This window comes from Beta vulgaris, chromosome 6, assembly GCF_026745355.1.
Source record: "Beta vulgaris subsp. vulgaris cultivar EL10 chromosome 6, EL10.2, whole genome shotgun sequence".
Classification (NCBI taxonomy): Eukaryota; Viridiplantae; Streptophyta; class Magnoliopsida; order Caryophyllales; family Amaranthaceae; genus Beta; species Beta vulgaris.
The window spans coordinates 62525752-62542158 of NC_079207.1; the positions used below are offsets into that span (position 1 = coordinate 62525752).

General features: G+C 43.8%; 2 protein-coding genes across 2 annotated transcripts; both read right to left on the reverse strand.

Moving 5' to 3' along the window:
• Nucleotides 1-3606: 3606 nt before the first annotated feature.
• LOC125498494 (uncharacterized) lies at nt 3607-5259 on the reverse strand. Its single transcript, XM_048646711.2, has one exon. It carries the CDS (start codon nt 5257-5259, stop codon nt 3607-3609), a length of 1653 nt encoding a protein of 550 aa, XP_048502668.2.
• Nucleotides 5260-14636: 9377 nt separating this feature from the next.
• Nucleotides 14637-15476, reverse strand: LOC125498617 (phospholipase D alpha 1-like). Its single transcript, XM_048646857.2, has one exon. The coding sequence runs from the start codon at nt 15080-15082 to the stop codon at nt 14696-14698; it is 387 nt and encodes a 128-aa protein (XP_048502814.1). The 5' UTR covers nt 15083-15476; the 3' UTR covers nt 14637-14695.
• Nucleotides 15477-16407: the final 931 nt, after the last annotated feature.

Here is a 16407-nt window from a genome sequence, read left to right on the forward strand (position 1 = left end):
GTGTTTTCTGCTCTTTCTCTCTCTACTTCAGAGCTCTTTCTCTCTCTAAGTCCGGGTTCCCCTTTTCTTCGTCCGAGCAGGTACGCTTCTATTTTGATTTTTCGTTAAGTCTTTTCTTTTTTCTTTTAATAAATCGGCCGACCCCCTCTTGTTGATAAATAATGGGGAGCTCGTCCGAGTCACTGACACCTCCTCCTTCACCTCCTTATAATTTAGCCGAGGAGGTGAGGGGAATGGGAATGGTATTGGTGTCAACTTTAATAAGTTGCCCGGATCCCTCGGCTGTGCCTGAGGCGCTTTCCCTCCCGAGTACTCCTTCGCAAGCCGAGGAGTACGAGGCCGAGGGTACCATCCCCCTACCATGGGAGGTGTCCCTGGCCTATCCCTTTTCGAGGAGTTACTTAGACAAATATTTGTCTGATGGTGTAGTTAGGGTAACTATGCCGGGAGAAGAAGGCGAGGCTTCCACGTCCGGACGATTCGTGTATCCTGAGATTGATCCAAAAGGCGGGCCGGGAGCAAAGTTCCCCCTGCCATCACTAATAAAGGCCCTGCTGGAGGACCCCCGAGGTCAAGCGGCCAAGTGTTAAATAAAGGACCCGTACTTGCTGGTCCGACCCGATGCCTGCCACACTATCCTGGCTCCTCCTCCTGGGTGCACTGCCTTTTATTACAATGCTATAGAGATGGGTTTGAGGTTCCCCCTGACCAAGTTCGAGAAGGACTTACTGAACGCATATAACCTGTGCCTGGGTCAACTCTCTCCTAACTCCTGGGGCGGAATTCTGGCCGTCCAGGTTATCTGCGAGATTATAGGCGTCAAGCCGACCGTGACTCTCTGGCGCCACATGTACAAGTTATGTGAGATGATGGCCGGAGAGCATGGTCCTGGTTGGTGGTGCTTCCAGGCTCGGCGGGGTTACCGAACCGTTTTGGTTCTCCCCTCTTCTCAAAAGGGATTCCGCCGAGGGTTCGCCTTTGTGTACTACGGGGGAGAGTGGGGCGTCCCAACTGTACCTCCATCTGCCGAACGACTAACCGCCGCTTCCCTAAAGGCCGCTCGGATAAGGGCCGAGATGAAGGCCAACAAAATTAACAAGCCCCCTCAGCCTAAGGTATGAACCTTTTCCATCTGACTCAGTTTCGCTTAGGCTTTATGGACTTATCATATTTTGGGATTTTTAGGACCCGTCCAACCCCAAGCCGAAGAAGCGCAAGGAGAGGGCCGAGGAGAAGGTCGAGATGACCGAGAGGGCCTTGGCGAAGGCTCGGGCCGAGAAGGAGGCCTCTGCGAAGAAGGCGAGGAAGGAGCCTTCTGTCGAGGTGAACAGCCCTCGGCCGGCGTCCGGGGATGAAATACGCATATCTCTGTCCATCCCTCGGACTTCGAGCCGGTTCGTAGTCCAGACTACGTGCCTGGGGCGTCCCAGGTCGAGCAGACCATGTCCGAAGCGCCGATCCCCTTCACTCAACTGTCCAAATCGGACGAGAAGCAAAGGATCAGCGATGCACTGGACATCCTTTGCACTCAAGCCGACCGAGATCACATCAAGGCGGTGAATGGGAGAACGAGTCGAGCGAGCTCTTTCGCTCCTGGATGGACGTAAGTGATTCTCTTTATTGTGGTTTATATATTTTTTCTTTCCGACTCTTTTAACTCCTTCCGTTTCGCAGTTCTCTATCCGGATGACCAGGGTGGCTGAGGACTGGCTAGCACTGGTTCAAGAAGTCCAGGAGCTGAAGGATGCGGCCCGGACGCACTTTGACGAGCTCTACCAGGCCAAGGAGGCCAAGCGGTTGGCCGAGTTGCGGTTGGACGAGGCCAACGACAAAATCAATAAGGGCGAGGAAGCTTGGAAGAAGGAGCAGGAGGACTAGAAGAAGGAGAGGGCCGACTTGACTATGGCCAAGAACAACGCCGAGTCGGCCAAGACTGTGGCTGAGTCTGAAGTGGCTCGGATCCAAGGCGACTTGGATAGAGTTCAGTTCAAGCTGAACACGGTCGAGGCTCAGCTGAAGGAGGCCAAGGCGAAGGCCTCTCGCTCCCAGGAGGAGTGGTTTACTGAGTGGCATGCCTCCGAGGCTTGTGAGGAGTTTTGCGCCGATGTAGGCCAAGCCTCTCATAAGATGGGCGAGGACGAGGCGCTGTCAAAGCTCAAAGTCGCCCTTGCCGACTCATGCCCCTCAGCGGACTGGAACTCTGTTTGGTCCCGCTATCAGGAGCTCGCCGAGGCCGAGGCCGCTGAGATTCGTGCCAAGATGGTAGAGGAGGCCAGCTCGGACGATGATGATGATGATGATGATGAAAACGCCGAGGAAGTCGGGAGCACCGAGCAGCCTCCTCTCGAGGCTGCAGCCGAGCAGCCTGATGCTGACCCTTCCATCCAGCTTCCTTAGGGCATAGGCTTATCTTTGTTTGTCTAGCCTATCTTGCTAGTGGCCTCTCCAATGATGGAGTCCTTTTGTAATTTTGGCTTTTTGTAATGATGCTCTTATTCCTGTATTTTGCAAACTTTTGGTTGTGTTTTGTAACTTTCATCTATGGAATACAACTGTTATTTTGCAATTCCTCTTGTCTATTTTGCCATGCAATTTATTCTTTTGTTATTTGCAATATCACAATTTTATAATGGACTGGTTAAGTCTTGCTTGCAACATTTTATAATAGACTGGGTAAGTCTTTCATTTCATGGGGCAAAAACCCGACTTGGTACATGGACTGGTTATGTCCGAGTTGCTACATTGAAATTTAGCTAGTTAAATCCAACTTGGAGGCGCCGGTTGTACAATATACCCCTATTGCAAGTAACAAAAATAAATTACACATAGTATCTTTTGAGGTTGTCTAGGTTCCAAGGTCGAGCCAGCGGCACTCCTTCGGGAGATTCGAGTCGGAATGTTCCTGGCTTGAGGACCTCTGTAACCTTATAAGGACCATCCCAATTTGCCCCCAACTTTCCTTTGAGATGGGAGAGTCCGGTAGCTTCCACTTTTCGGACGACCCAGTCACCAAGGCGGATCGGCCTGGGCTTCACCCGTCTATTGAAATGCCGAGTGATCTTTTGCTTGTACCGGATGGCTTGCAGTAAAGCGGTGCTCGAGTTTCGGGCAACAGGTCTAAGTTTATGGGTTTCTCCTCTTCGTTTTTGTCGAACTCATAGAATGTCATTCAAGGAGAAGGAATACCCACTTCGACCGGGAGGACGACCTCGCTACCATATACCAGTCCAAAAGGGGAATGCCCCGTGGCTTCTTTTACGGTTGTTCTGGCCGACCAAAGGACACCGGGTAGGTCATCTACCCAAGCCCCTTTAGCTGCATCGAGGGACTTCTTGATCCATTTAAGGACAATTTTATTGGCCGACTCAGCTTGTCCGTTTGATTGGGGTCGGGAGACGGCGGAAAACCTTGTTTGGATGCCGAATCGAGCGCAATAGTCTCGGGTCGGCCCACTGTTGAATTGCCTGCCGTTGTCTGACACTAGAGCTCTTGGAATTCCGAACCTAGTGATGATGTTTCTCCAAATGAACATCTGGACCTGTTTGTCAGTTATTGATGCTAGCGGTTCGGCTTCTGTCCATTTGGTGAAGTAGTCAATGGCCACGATCAAGAACTTCCTTTACCCTGATGCCGGGGGGAAAGGTCCGAGCAGTCCATGCCCCACTTATCGAAGGGCGGTACGGCTTGAATTGTGGTGAGGGGGGTGGCAGGCACTCTCGGTATGTCCGAGTGGATCTGGCAAGAGGGGCATCGCCGGACTAGATCTGAGGCATCAGCCTTCAAAGTGGGCCAGTAATACCCTGCTCTTAAGGCCTTTCCAGCTATTGTTCTGCCCCCTTGATGGCTCCCGCAAGCCCCTTGGTGTATTTCCCTAAGGACATAATTTCCTTCCTCGGGGGTCACACACTTGAGAAGGGGATGAGTAAAGGACATTTTGTAGAGCTGCCCTTCATGCCATAGGAACCAACCTGACTTATGCTTGACCCTGTCGGCTTCTTTAGGGTCATTGGGCAAGGTTCCGTCTTGTAAGTGCTTCACAATCTCGTCCATCCAGTTCGAGGAACGGTTGAGGACAAGTTGCTCTTTGGCATTTATGTTGGGTTCCTTCAGCACTTCCCAAGTTATAGTTCTAGGGGCCGACCCCTCAGCAGAGCTGGCCATCCGAGCCAGGGCGTCGGCCTGTTGATTTTCTGAGCGGGGAATGTGGGTAATCTGGAACCCGGACAACCTTCCAATGACAGCTCGAGCTTTGGCCAAGTACATTCTCATGTTATCTTCCTTGGCCTCGTATTCACCTGAAATCTGACCCACAATGAGTTGCGAGTCGGATTTCGCTACGATCGATGTTGCTCCGGCTAGGATGCAAAGTTGCAATCCGAGGATAAGGGCTTCATACTCGGCTTCGTTGTTGGATCCGAGAAACTTGAACTTAACAGCGTACTCGATTTTATCCCCGACCGGGAGTTTGATGACCAGACCGGCTCCACAACCATTTTTTGTGGAGGACCCATCGACCAGTAATTCCCATTCTTCTTGTGAGCCGACCGGAGGTCGGGTTGCACATTCGGTGATGAAATCAGCAAGGGCTTCGGCTTTGATCGCTCTTCGTGGCTCAAATTCTTGCCTGAAGTCAGCTAACTGATCTGCCCAATCAGTCATTCGACTTGAATGGTTCCCGCTCTCAATGATCTTTCGAAGCGGCTGTCTGGTTAGGACTTTGATGGGGTGCGCTTGAAAGTAGGGCTTGAGCTTCCGACTTGCCATCACTAAGGCAAAGACCATCTTCTCGACATCACTATACTTCGCTTCAGCCCCTCTATAGGCATGGCTGATGAAGTAGACTGGGTGTTGCTTTCCTTCCCGCTCGGCTACAAGGACTGCGCTAAGAGCGTAGTCCGAGACGGCCAAGTATGTGAATAAGGGCTCCCCCGGCAAGGGGGAGATGAGTTTAGGCAAGGTTGCCAAGTGGTTTTTGAGAGAGGTGAAGGCTTGTTCGGCCTCGTCATCCCAAGTGAATTCTTTTCGCTTTAAGGCTTTGAAGAATGACAAGCTTCTATCAGCCGACCTAGAGAGAAAACGCCCGAGTGCAGCTAGGTAGCCGGCTAGGCGCTGTACTTCCCTCACATTCCGAGGGGATTTCATCTCTAGGACTGCTTTGATCTTGTCCGGGTTGGCTTCGATTCCCCTTTCATCCACTAGGAATCCGACGCACTTTCCACCTTTGACTCCGAAGATGCATTTTTTGGGATTAAGCATCATTCGGTACTTTCTCAGGGTGCCCAACGTTTCTTTCAGATCTGCTGGATGATCCGACTGGGCCTTGCTTTTGACTATCATATCATCAACATATACCTCGATGTTCCGACCCAATTGGTCGTGAAAGATTTTGTTGACAGTTCGTTGATATGTAGCTCCCGCGTTTTTGAGGCCGAACGGCATCATTTTATAGCAATAGACCCCCTGAGGAGTGATGAATGCCGTATGAACCCTGTCCTTCTCGGCCATGGGAATTTGATGATAGCCAGCATTCGCGTCCATGAAGCTGAGAAGGGGGTGCCCTGCCGTCGAATCGACCAGCCTATCGATTTTTGGCAGAGGGTGATTGTCTTTTGGGCAGGCTTTGTTTAAGTCTGTGAAATCACACACATCGCCATCCCCGCTCGGCTTTTTGACCAACACCACGTTGGCCAAACTCGAGTATTGACATCTTGAATGAACCCAGCTTCCAGCAGCTTCTTGACCTCCGCGGCCGCTGCAGCTTTCTTTAGGACCTTGTGCCTGAGCTTTTGCTTATTGGTCTGAACCCCTCTTTGATGTTAAGCTCATGGCACATGATTTTTGGGTCGAGGCCGGCATTTCTGTGGCCTCGTAGGAGAAAAGTCTGGTACTTGCTGAGCACCTGGATGATATCCTGCCTTGTTTGAGGATCCATGGCTTTGCCTACCCTTACGGTCCGACTGGGCACCTGCCCGATCGCGACCTCTTCGTCATCCTCGACTGGCTGAGGGCGTTCGTATTATTTGGGGTTGTCAGTTATATATACCCCGAGGCCGGTTGAGGGCTGACCCTCTTCATATTTTCGCTTTTTCGAGTCCTTTTGGACGTCGTTATTCTTGAGGCTATTCACGTAGCACTCTCTTGATGTTTGCTGGTCGCCTTGAATCTTTTCCACCTTTCCGTCATCAGTTTTGAACTGCATAAGGAGCTGATAGGTGGATATGGCGGCCTTAGCCTTGTTCAGCGTGGGTCTCCCCATTATTATGTTATACGGCAAAGGGATGTCCACCACCAAGAAGTCGATTGGTAGGCTTCTCCCCTTCCTTTTTCACCCATCCGAGTGGGTAACTTTATTGGACCCGACCGGGTGGACAGAGTTACCCCCAAAGCCTATGAGCGGCTGATTCAGGGGAGTAACATCCCGCTCGGTGTATTTTAGTTTCTTGAGGCAGTCAAGGGTAATGATGTCGGCGGATGTCCCGCTATCTACCAACACTCTCTTTACCCTTGTATTTGCTACCTTGAGTTCGATGACCAGGGGGTCGTCGTGCGGAGTATGCAATGTATGACTGGGTTCCCCGAATGTCATGACCGGGCAGTTGGGTCGGGGGAGCTGGACATCAAGCACCTGATGCTTGAGATTTTGGAGGTGGGCTTTGCGTGCTCGGCCGGTCAGGCATCCTGACGCGAATCCTCCTACGATGACACCGATGAACCCTTCGGTGTCTCCGCTGTTCGATTGACCCACCTTTTGCTTCCCCTTTTCCTCGCTAGAGTGTTTTAGGTAGTGGTTGAGCTTACCCTGATCGGCCAAGTTGTCCAGGGATTTTTTGAGTTCCCTGCAATCTTTGGTGGTGTGTCCACATTCCTTGTGGTAATCGCACCATAGGTTCTTGTCCCTCCGAGAGGACGATGTCCGAATGGGTGCTGGCTTAAGAAGCCAAACTTTGTTCCTGATGTCGAAGTAAATCTCTTTCTGATTCTTGTTGAACCGAGGATCATTGCCGTTGTCGGTAAGCCGATCCCCTCGACCTCCCGTTCTCTGATATTAAGGCTGATCCCTGTGGTTCCCCTCATGTTTCCTTTTGTTGCCCCCTTCGTCTGAATGACGACAGATATCCGTTGCTTGGATGAATCTCTGGGCCCTAGACATGGCTTCCGAGAAGGTTTTTACTTCATTCTCAGCCAAATACCACCTGAGCCGACCCGGTTGGAGACCGGACATGAGGGCGGCAAAAGCAACCGCGTCTTGTAAGTCGGTGATTTTGAGGGACTCCTCATTGAACCTCTTGATGTAGTCCGCCAGGGTTCATTCTTGTCCTGCTTCACCCCCATGAGGTGGAGGCTGGTTTTCCTTTGCCTCTTTCCAGCTACGAACTGGTGGATGAAGAGGTGTTCAAGTATGGCGAAGTCCGTGATGACTCTGGGCGGGAGTTCTTGGAACCAGTTGAGGGCAAGACCTTTGAGGGTGGTGGGAAAGAAGCGACACCAGGTGGCCTCACAGCTAGTTTGAACGCTCATCTGAGCCTTGTAGCTGGCCGTATGATCATCGGGGTCGGTTAGGCCCGCGAATGGTTCGATCAGTGGAGTTTTGATTTTTCCCGGGGTTGGGGTCCCTAAGATTTCCTGACTGAAAGGGATCAGGAATTTGAGCCCTCCTCCAGCCAGCTTAGGCGGCTGAGAATGGGCGTAGTCACCATGCCCTTCTCGATGATGCGCCTTTTTGTTGAGGAACTCCCGGGCGTCATAGCCTTGGCTGAGGCGCTTCTTGTTAAGAAATTGTTGTGCGTCCTCGGGCTTCCGACCCCCGCCCCCTCTTGGAGATTTGGATACGTGGGTCTCTGCATGCTGACGAGCCGACCCCTGACGAGCCGACTTATCTTTGTCCCGATGGCTTGGTTCCCTCGCATCGGATCGCGGTCAGCTAGGCTGCTGATCTAGATTAGAACGAGAGTGGACATCCCTCTGGTCCCTTTGGGAGCAGGCTACAGTGCGCTCTTTAGGCTCATGCTGATTGAGAGGGATGAGCTGGTGCTGCCTCTGTTGAAGCATAGCCATCATGTCCATCATACCTTTTTGGAATGTTTCTTGGAGCTGGGCAGTGATAAGAGCAATGTCGGTTGCAAAGAGCGGCTGGGGATCAACATTCTGTATCTGCTGAGAGGCTGACCGGGGGTCTTAAGTTTGAACGGTGGGTGACCGCCGACCCGGTGAGAGGACATGCTCAGCCTCCCTATTATGCGGGGGTGAGTGGCCTCTCTCAGGTCGAGGAATTTGGTCGGAGGCCGGCTTGGCACGGGTGTTTTTGGTTGGTGCCATTACTGATTGGCGTTCAAAGGTTGATGATCGGAGCTGAGTAGCTACTGAGGTAAGTCTCAATAAGTGGTGGCGAAGTAACTTTTCGTACTATCCCCACAGACGGCGCCAAACTGTTTCTGTCTAGAAATTAAGGATGCTAACTGCCTTGCTAAGGAAATGTCGGGCCAGATCTGAATGTCCTTTGTCAATAGTCCGTACGCCAGAATCCTGCAAAAGGTAAGGTTAGACTGCCCCGGAGGTGGTTCCGGGATCGCCTCTCCGACGCTCAAGTCAGTGATCAAGCTAGAGAGATAAAGTCTAGAGAGAGATGCTCTGGTTTGTTAGGTCAGAATTCAATACCTTCTCATTGATGAGGAGGTTGGATATTTATAGTGCTTTGGAGCTCCCAGCTGTAGGCTAGCTGGAATGCACTGACAGCTGGGGGAAGCCACCATGGATGGGCCCCTGAAGGGCATAGGAACCTGTTGGGCTTTGATTTTCCTTTAACTGGTCAATCCTTGGAAATAAGCCCAAACAGGTTGTAATAATTATGCCTTCTACTATTTTGTTTTTCTCTCTCCTCAATTTCCTTCCCTTTGAGTATCTCTTTTATAACTGCTTTGTTTTCTTTCTCTTCAAGTTGTTACCCTGTTTTCAGGTTTTGTGATATAGTTGATTGTACAATTGAACCTACTATAAAAACTTAATATTACATTACCAGTTGCAATATAGTGTATTTGTGTGTGCTATAGTGTGTTTCTCCGTGTTATAGTATGTTTATTTGTGATAATATTTTTTTGTCATATAGTTTGTTTGTTTGTGATATAGTGTATTTCTTTCTGATATAGTGTGTTTCTATGTAATATGATTGATTTTACAATTGAACCTATTATAGAAGATTAGGATAATATTGTCAGTTTCGACATCGTGTGTTTGTATGTGGTATAATGTTTTTCTGTGTGCTATAGTTTTTTTGGCAAGAGCTATAGTGTTTATTTGTGTCATAGTGTATTTGCTTGTGATATAGTGTATTTCTCTCTTATATAGTGTATATGTTTGTTATATAGTGGGTTTCTGTGTATTATAGTAGTGTATGTCTCGATTCACGTGCATGAGCTTGCTGGACACTAATTTTACTGTGAATTAGGTCCACACAAGTCGGGTTGTTTATCCCATTAATAATTTTGAAATGTGTAATAGAACTATAATTGGAAACAAGGGGGAGGGGTGCAACTTAATTCTAAACACACATCTTCTTATCCGAATACCCATCAATCTTAGCTTAATTAGTTGGATAGAAAGCCACGTTAAAATCACCATCAGGTTCCGTCAATATAATTAATAAACAAAAAACAATAAAGAACAGAAAATAACAATCACCATTATGTTGTCTCGAATTGGTGTGGACATGTAAAACTTTACTTGCAAACTCTTGTATCGTTCCCTACTTCCCTTCAAATATAATTATTCACTCCGTTGTATTTTGCGAGCTCGTTCTCCTTTTGGAATCGGATGGGACCCATTTTGGATGAGATACTTTTCATGGTTCGCGTTTTGTGTGTTATTGTTCCATTTTCAATGGAGAGAATATTATACTATTGCTTTTGAGTTTTGATGTCGTCTTATGTAACCATGAAAGCTATTTAGAACGGACTCCTCATGGATAGAGACCTTACACAATGGTGACATGTCAGATGGCCCAAAATAAACCTATATCACATGGCAAATTGCAAAATCACTTTTTCCCTTCAAGAGATTTTTTTAGGCAGAACAAAAAAAATTCACATTCACATTTCTTTTAACAATATGTATAGTAGTATACAAACTTTTTGAATCCAAGATATTTAGCCAGGACTACTGTCATTAATATCGAAAACGTAGCGAATACATTGTCACAATTAGAGATTGTTGTATTTACTATTTTGATGATGACAAATATTTATCTTTATTTAATTTAGTTTCTTTTAGTTTGTTTTTATTAGATTTATTTATTTTATTTTATCTTATAATTTAGGTTTATTATTTTATCTTAGGTTTATCTCACAAATAACATGTTTAATAACTTATGGAGAATTGATTAGGAGCTTAATCAAAAATTAAGTTATATAACTTATTTGTGTTATTGACTAATAATTTATATTATGGACTTTAATTTATGAAAATATTAGAAACCATAATATTCTTGGAAGTTAGTATATGCGCAGGAGATGTAATAGCTAATTGATGTGAAGCTTTATGAGACGCCAACTTCCAACACCTAAAAAGGAGGGATGTTGAAGTAATTCCTAGATTTTAGGAACTACAACAACCCACAACAACCTACCTATTTCTAAGGCGTGCGATCATGGCTGAAGATTTGGAACCATAACAGCACAACTTCAAACGGATTTCTAACGGCTACAAAGTGGATGAGTGAGGCTGAATTTTAGCTCCCACTATGTACGTGGAGAAGATCATGGGGCAATCTATTATCTACATATAGTTGTCTTGTATCGAACAAAATGATTAAGCTTTCAGTTTTTCTTGTAATATCATTCAAAGAAAGTGTATTCGGTTTCTACTCTTCTTTCACTATTATTCATTGTACTAGAGATTGGGTTGTGTGAAACAAAATCTGTAATCATTTCGAGAGAAAAAGAGAAAGAGAAAGAGAAGAGAGAAAGAAGAAGACTTCTAGCGAAGTCAAGAGAGAAAGTCACTTGTTCAGGGGGGGACAAGGTGATAGGGAACAAGTTCCTAGAGGAACAGAGAAGGTCCAATATTAGGTTATACAAAAGAGAGTCTTTTGGCCTAGTATATTAAAGAGAATTGAGTCAAAATCCCTCGTGGTCAAGGTTTTTCTTCCTATTGGGCCTAGGAAGTTTTCCTTGTAAAAATTCTCGTATTCCTATTTCTTTTAAGTTTATGTACTTATCTCTTTCTTAGTTAAAGATTATTTTATTTTTGCAAAAAGATCAAAAATCTCCCCAACTATTATTCACCCCCCCTGTAGTTGATCTAGTGTTTGTACTAGACTAACAGAGATGTTTCACTAGATTTATAGTGAAAGAACATAAGTATGAGTAACTTATTTACCTCGGCATAACAAATACAGCATATAACTGAGTTAGTCGATGACACTAATTGTGCATTTCAAGAATTCTTGCTTGTAATGCTAGCTTCGCCTAAAATGGTAGAATGTTCTCCAAAATTCAACTGGAACTCGAGGTTAAGCCAAAATACAACCAAGACCATCTTAAACGTGTTGAAGGCCCTATGCTGATCAATAATCATTAAAATGCACTAGTGAAAAAAATAGCTTTTGCTACTTATCAAATGCTTTGGCTGATATATGAATGATCAACCCGAGCATTTATGATAATTTTAGTAAAAAAAATTCACAAATGCTCGTGTTGATTAATCAACCGGAGCATTTGATGTCAAATACTCCGGTTGACTAATCAACACGAGCATTTGTGAATAAATGCTCCGATTAGTCAACGGAGCACATGAATTGTTAAGCGCGAGTTTTATTTTATTTTTTTTGGGTGAAATTTCCCCGCTAATTTAATCAAATATTAGATAGATCAGTTTCAGTCCCTAGTCCCTACTCCCTCCCTCTTATAAGTCACCCGCTCTCTCACTCACTCTGTTCTGTCCGTCTTCCCTCCCTCTCTCCCAAGTCCTTCGCTTGCTCCCCCACTCAGCCGTCCTCCGTCGTCCACCGCTTCTGTTTGGTCGACATATTAGGGCTCAAATCTTCTGTTTGGTCGACAAATTAGGGCTCAAATCTTCTGTTTGGTCGATAAATTAGGGCTCCGTCGTCGACTTCTGTTCGGTTAATGCTTGTGATATTACTCCCTCCGTCGTTCTCTCTCTTTCCCTCATGAAACTGCTTCTCTATCCCTCTTCTCTCTCGATCCGCTCCTTGGAATGCATGTCCAGGTAATTACGTACAAACTTTATTGTTGTGATTTAGTTTTATTGCTGTATTTTTAGGTTCCTTTTTTTGGTTTCTTAGATTTGGGGATTTTTTAGGGTTTTCTTTGATTTCGTCCAGGGCTTTGTTTGGGTCAACAACTTTATATGTTACCTTGATTCCATTTCGGCAACCGTAACAAGCCAATGTTGTTCCAGTGTTGTTGTTCTGGAGCATGCTAAAACACGGAAATTCCTTTAGAGAGAGTACACTAAGATGATGTTGTTTCCGGTTCAGTGGTGCATTCTTATGTATCACTTTGTACTCTAGTTTTTGTATCCTATCCTATCTCTACTTATTGGACTCCTAGCGGTGAGGGACTAGGGAGGCTTTTGTATATGATAAATTTGTTTTACTTGCGTTAGTGTTCATATATTCAAGTTGTCAAGATCTTCTGAATTGTCTTTGCTGCAGAAAAATGAATATACCAAATCCCTTCATCAACAATAGAAGAGTTTGATTCCGAGAGGTAAAACTATATAGAATGGTTTACTACATTTATAAACAATAATTCTTGTGATATATTGGTTGGTAAGGGCATAATGTTGTTCTTAAATTCAATCCATGCTAGAAAATCAGATCGGACCATGCATTCGATTTAGGAATGATTCAAATCCGAATTTGCGATCTTGGATTAGTTTTTCAATTTTTCGGTTCCCAACTATAGGTTCCGTGATTTTGGTCCAAATGGGGCTCCTTGAGTTTTAAGTGATTTATTTGTAAAACCTACACTTTTCACTAGTAGTAATCTATTAAGTTTGAGTGTATATGGAAAAGTTTGAAAGCGAAAAAAAGACATCTAAAGGAAACATGATTTGTTATCTCAACCTATAAACTTCTTATTTTTATGTCCAAGTTGCTGTCAATGATCAAAGTTTAGATGTCATTTATATTACTAGCAAGTAGCTACTTTGATATGTTATAAAAGGAAAGAGAGAACTTTCAAAATAGCAAGAAAAATTTATAATTCAGTCCATTATCATTTTCTAGTTTTTAGTTTTTTTTAGTAAACTACAAAATAAGAATATTGAAATCAGAAATATTAGTTTCCACTATTCTGTTATTAGTTTTTAGAATTAACAATAATATTACATGCATCTGCTTATGCTCCAATCAGAGGTAAAAATTTCATCTTTCAAGTACATGCATCTGCTTATGCTTTTCACACTTTATGGACTATACTTTTCTTTTTTCCTTAAGGTTCGAATATATACGTATTAGTGCAGATACAATCTGTTATAAGACTTCGATAAACCGTGCTTTATAAGTATTTAGGGTCTTAGGGATACTTACAATGAAGGTATTGAACAATCTCCAGTAGGTTGCCTTGAGTCTTATGGGTTCTAGAGTAATATTTAATAAATATGTTGCTTGGATGTTCTGAAAAACTAGTACACAACGCCTGAGCAGGTGCCTGCTTAATTTGGTGGGCACAGTAAGTTTGGTGAGCATTAGTTTCCCCTGCTGATACTATTAGTCTATCACTGAAGTTAGCATCAAGCCTGGCAGTAAAATTTCCATTGAGTTTGCATTTTTGAGTTATTGCCCCCCTTGTGTCACTTCACTATGTTGGTTATTGTTTCTCTGTTTTCAATTTTAGGTATTTGAAAGCCGAAAAAATATGAAACTCACAAAAAAATATAGTTATTGGTATGAGTTTTCAAAATTATTAATTTCACTACTATAATTTCTAAAATCAAAAACCCAAAACAAGAAATTGACTGTATTAAAATGACCCCTCAATGGTTATGGATATATGATGAATATTTCATGTCATTTGGAGTTCAGTTCAACAACGATCCAATATTAATCTCGGAACATAATCAAGCAAACTCGCTTTTAGTGGCTACTGGTTGATTATTTTTACTGCCTATTTCTCTGCATACCTTGTATCTGCTTGCAACACCATTTTGTTGAGCTGCAGCCTTGGTGTTCATTTTTGCCCTTGTTCAGCAAAATTATATACTTTGATATTTCTATGAACACTTTGATGTTGTATTTTAATGACCCATATTGTATGTTTACCTAATTCTTTTAGCATTATGGTTTTTTCTTGCGTTTTTCGACTTTCTTATTTCTATCTTTTAATTGTTGTATAGGTTTATCTGATGCTTGATAAATGCATCCTTGCTGGAGAGCTTCAGGAAACGAGTAAGAAGGTGTGTGTCCTCCTCCTTTATTTTCTTTCTCTATGGATGTGGTCTTTAGTTGCTTGGTTTGCGTTCTTAGTTGATTGGTTTGCGTACTATACAAAGTTTGTTAACAATCTCAGTGACCTGGGATTCTAACCACCAATATCACATAAACCCTTGTAAGTTGTAAAAAGTAAAAACCAGATGCAGAAATCTAAAATCACCAAGCTACTACTTTATTATTCAATCTTTCCAGTATGATTCACAAAAGCATGAGAAGATGGGATGTTACTTCTCAATATTGATTAGATTAGGTAGTTAAGATTGGTGGGAGATAGTCAGATTTAACACCGAGCACGCGTGCCTTGGTGTCGGAGAAGAACTCAAAGCCTGGGAGCTCTGAGACATATCCTTCACTAGAGACACCAATAGGATAGTGAAATAGGTGACCAGGCAAATCACGCTCAGGAGATTTGCTTGAATAGAGATCCCAGTACTTGTCTGCAGATCGATTAACCTTCTCAGCACACTCACTGCTTTCAGGGCGCTTTAAAGAATCATCAAGCATGCCAAGGTGCTCATACCACAGAGCCATTCGGAAACCGTGGATTTGACCTTGTGCTCGTTGGTTCCTTGTCACCAAGTGGTGAGGTTGGTAGGCTCCCCTGGCTATTTTCGAGTCCCTTGCACCATCCATTGATCTTTAGTTGACGTTGGCAGATCCAACAATAATGTATTCGTCGTCAACTACATAATCAAACGCAGCTCATAAGTCAGTAAATTTTCAAACAATAAATTAGTCCTAAAGTGAAAATAACACAATCCCTGTGCATCACCATTGGACAGAGATTTTCAAAAAAAAAAAAAAACAGAAGATATGAGGCTTCTATAGGAAAATAGGCTTGTAGTTAAGCATGTCCTGCATTTTTAGATGTGACAATAGTATTGCTTGATAAAGGAGAAAGTCGACCTACAACCTTCTCAGTGATGTGAGGCTTCTAGAGGAAAATAGACTTGTATTTAAGCAGGTCCTCTAAAAGTTTAGAATGCAACAATGGTATAAGCTTAATAAATGAGAAAATTGACCTACATTCTTTTCAGTCGCTGTTATTTGAGTCTAAACCTTTTCTGGTGGACAGGATGTTGACAGGTGAAGAGAAAGGGGGGAAGGGTACATAAGGAGAAAAGAAAAAGATGTCAAAAGCTATTGTGATTCTGCTAGTTTGTTTAACTACCATTGTCGTTTGCTGCAATGGTTAGAATTGAGATCTATGTTCTTGGACCATGCAGGACAACTGTTGCATACTTAAGACTATTAAGTTTTTGAATCTTTGCATAGTAGAATTGAAATGTGAATTTTTTTTTTGATGGAGTAAGATGTATTAATCATTCCGTTGATTCATATTTCTTATCCGTCCTATGATTTAATATTCACAACCAAATGATAAGCAGTCTCTCCTTGATTTTGTGATTGTTCTAGGAGTGCGTGAAGGATCAGTTGGTATAGTTGCTAATCACTGTTACTTTTTCGCCTATATTAAGGTGATCCCTGTTGCATTTTTGGCCTTCTCTCTTTTGACAATCGACTCTTTATCTCTTTCTTTCGCTCCTTTCTTTATTAGTTTGGGGAGTGTGGGGCAAAAAGTTGTGTATGTGTGGTTGGTTCTGGCAAAGCGAAATCTAGTCCAAAACTCAAGCAAAAAGCTTCAAGATTAAGAGAACACCTAAATAAGTATATCACTAAACTGAATAAATAATACTCTCTCCGTCCCATTTTGAGTTGTCGTACTATGGGAATATTAGAATAATAAGGGAACATCATTTATTGTTATGTTTTCCATTTTCTGTATTACTTTTGACCAATAAAATTTGAGTTTAGTGGCACAGTAAGTATTCTTGTTGTTTAACGTGGAATCTTGACAACTATTTCGGGAATTCCTGAAAAGGAAATTTTTGTCAATTAATATGGGACGGGGGGAGTACTTAATCAAAAAACCACGACTATACCAAATTACCTAGCCA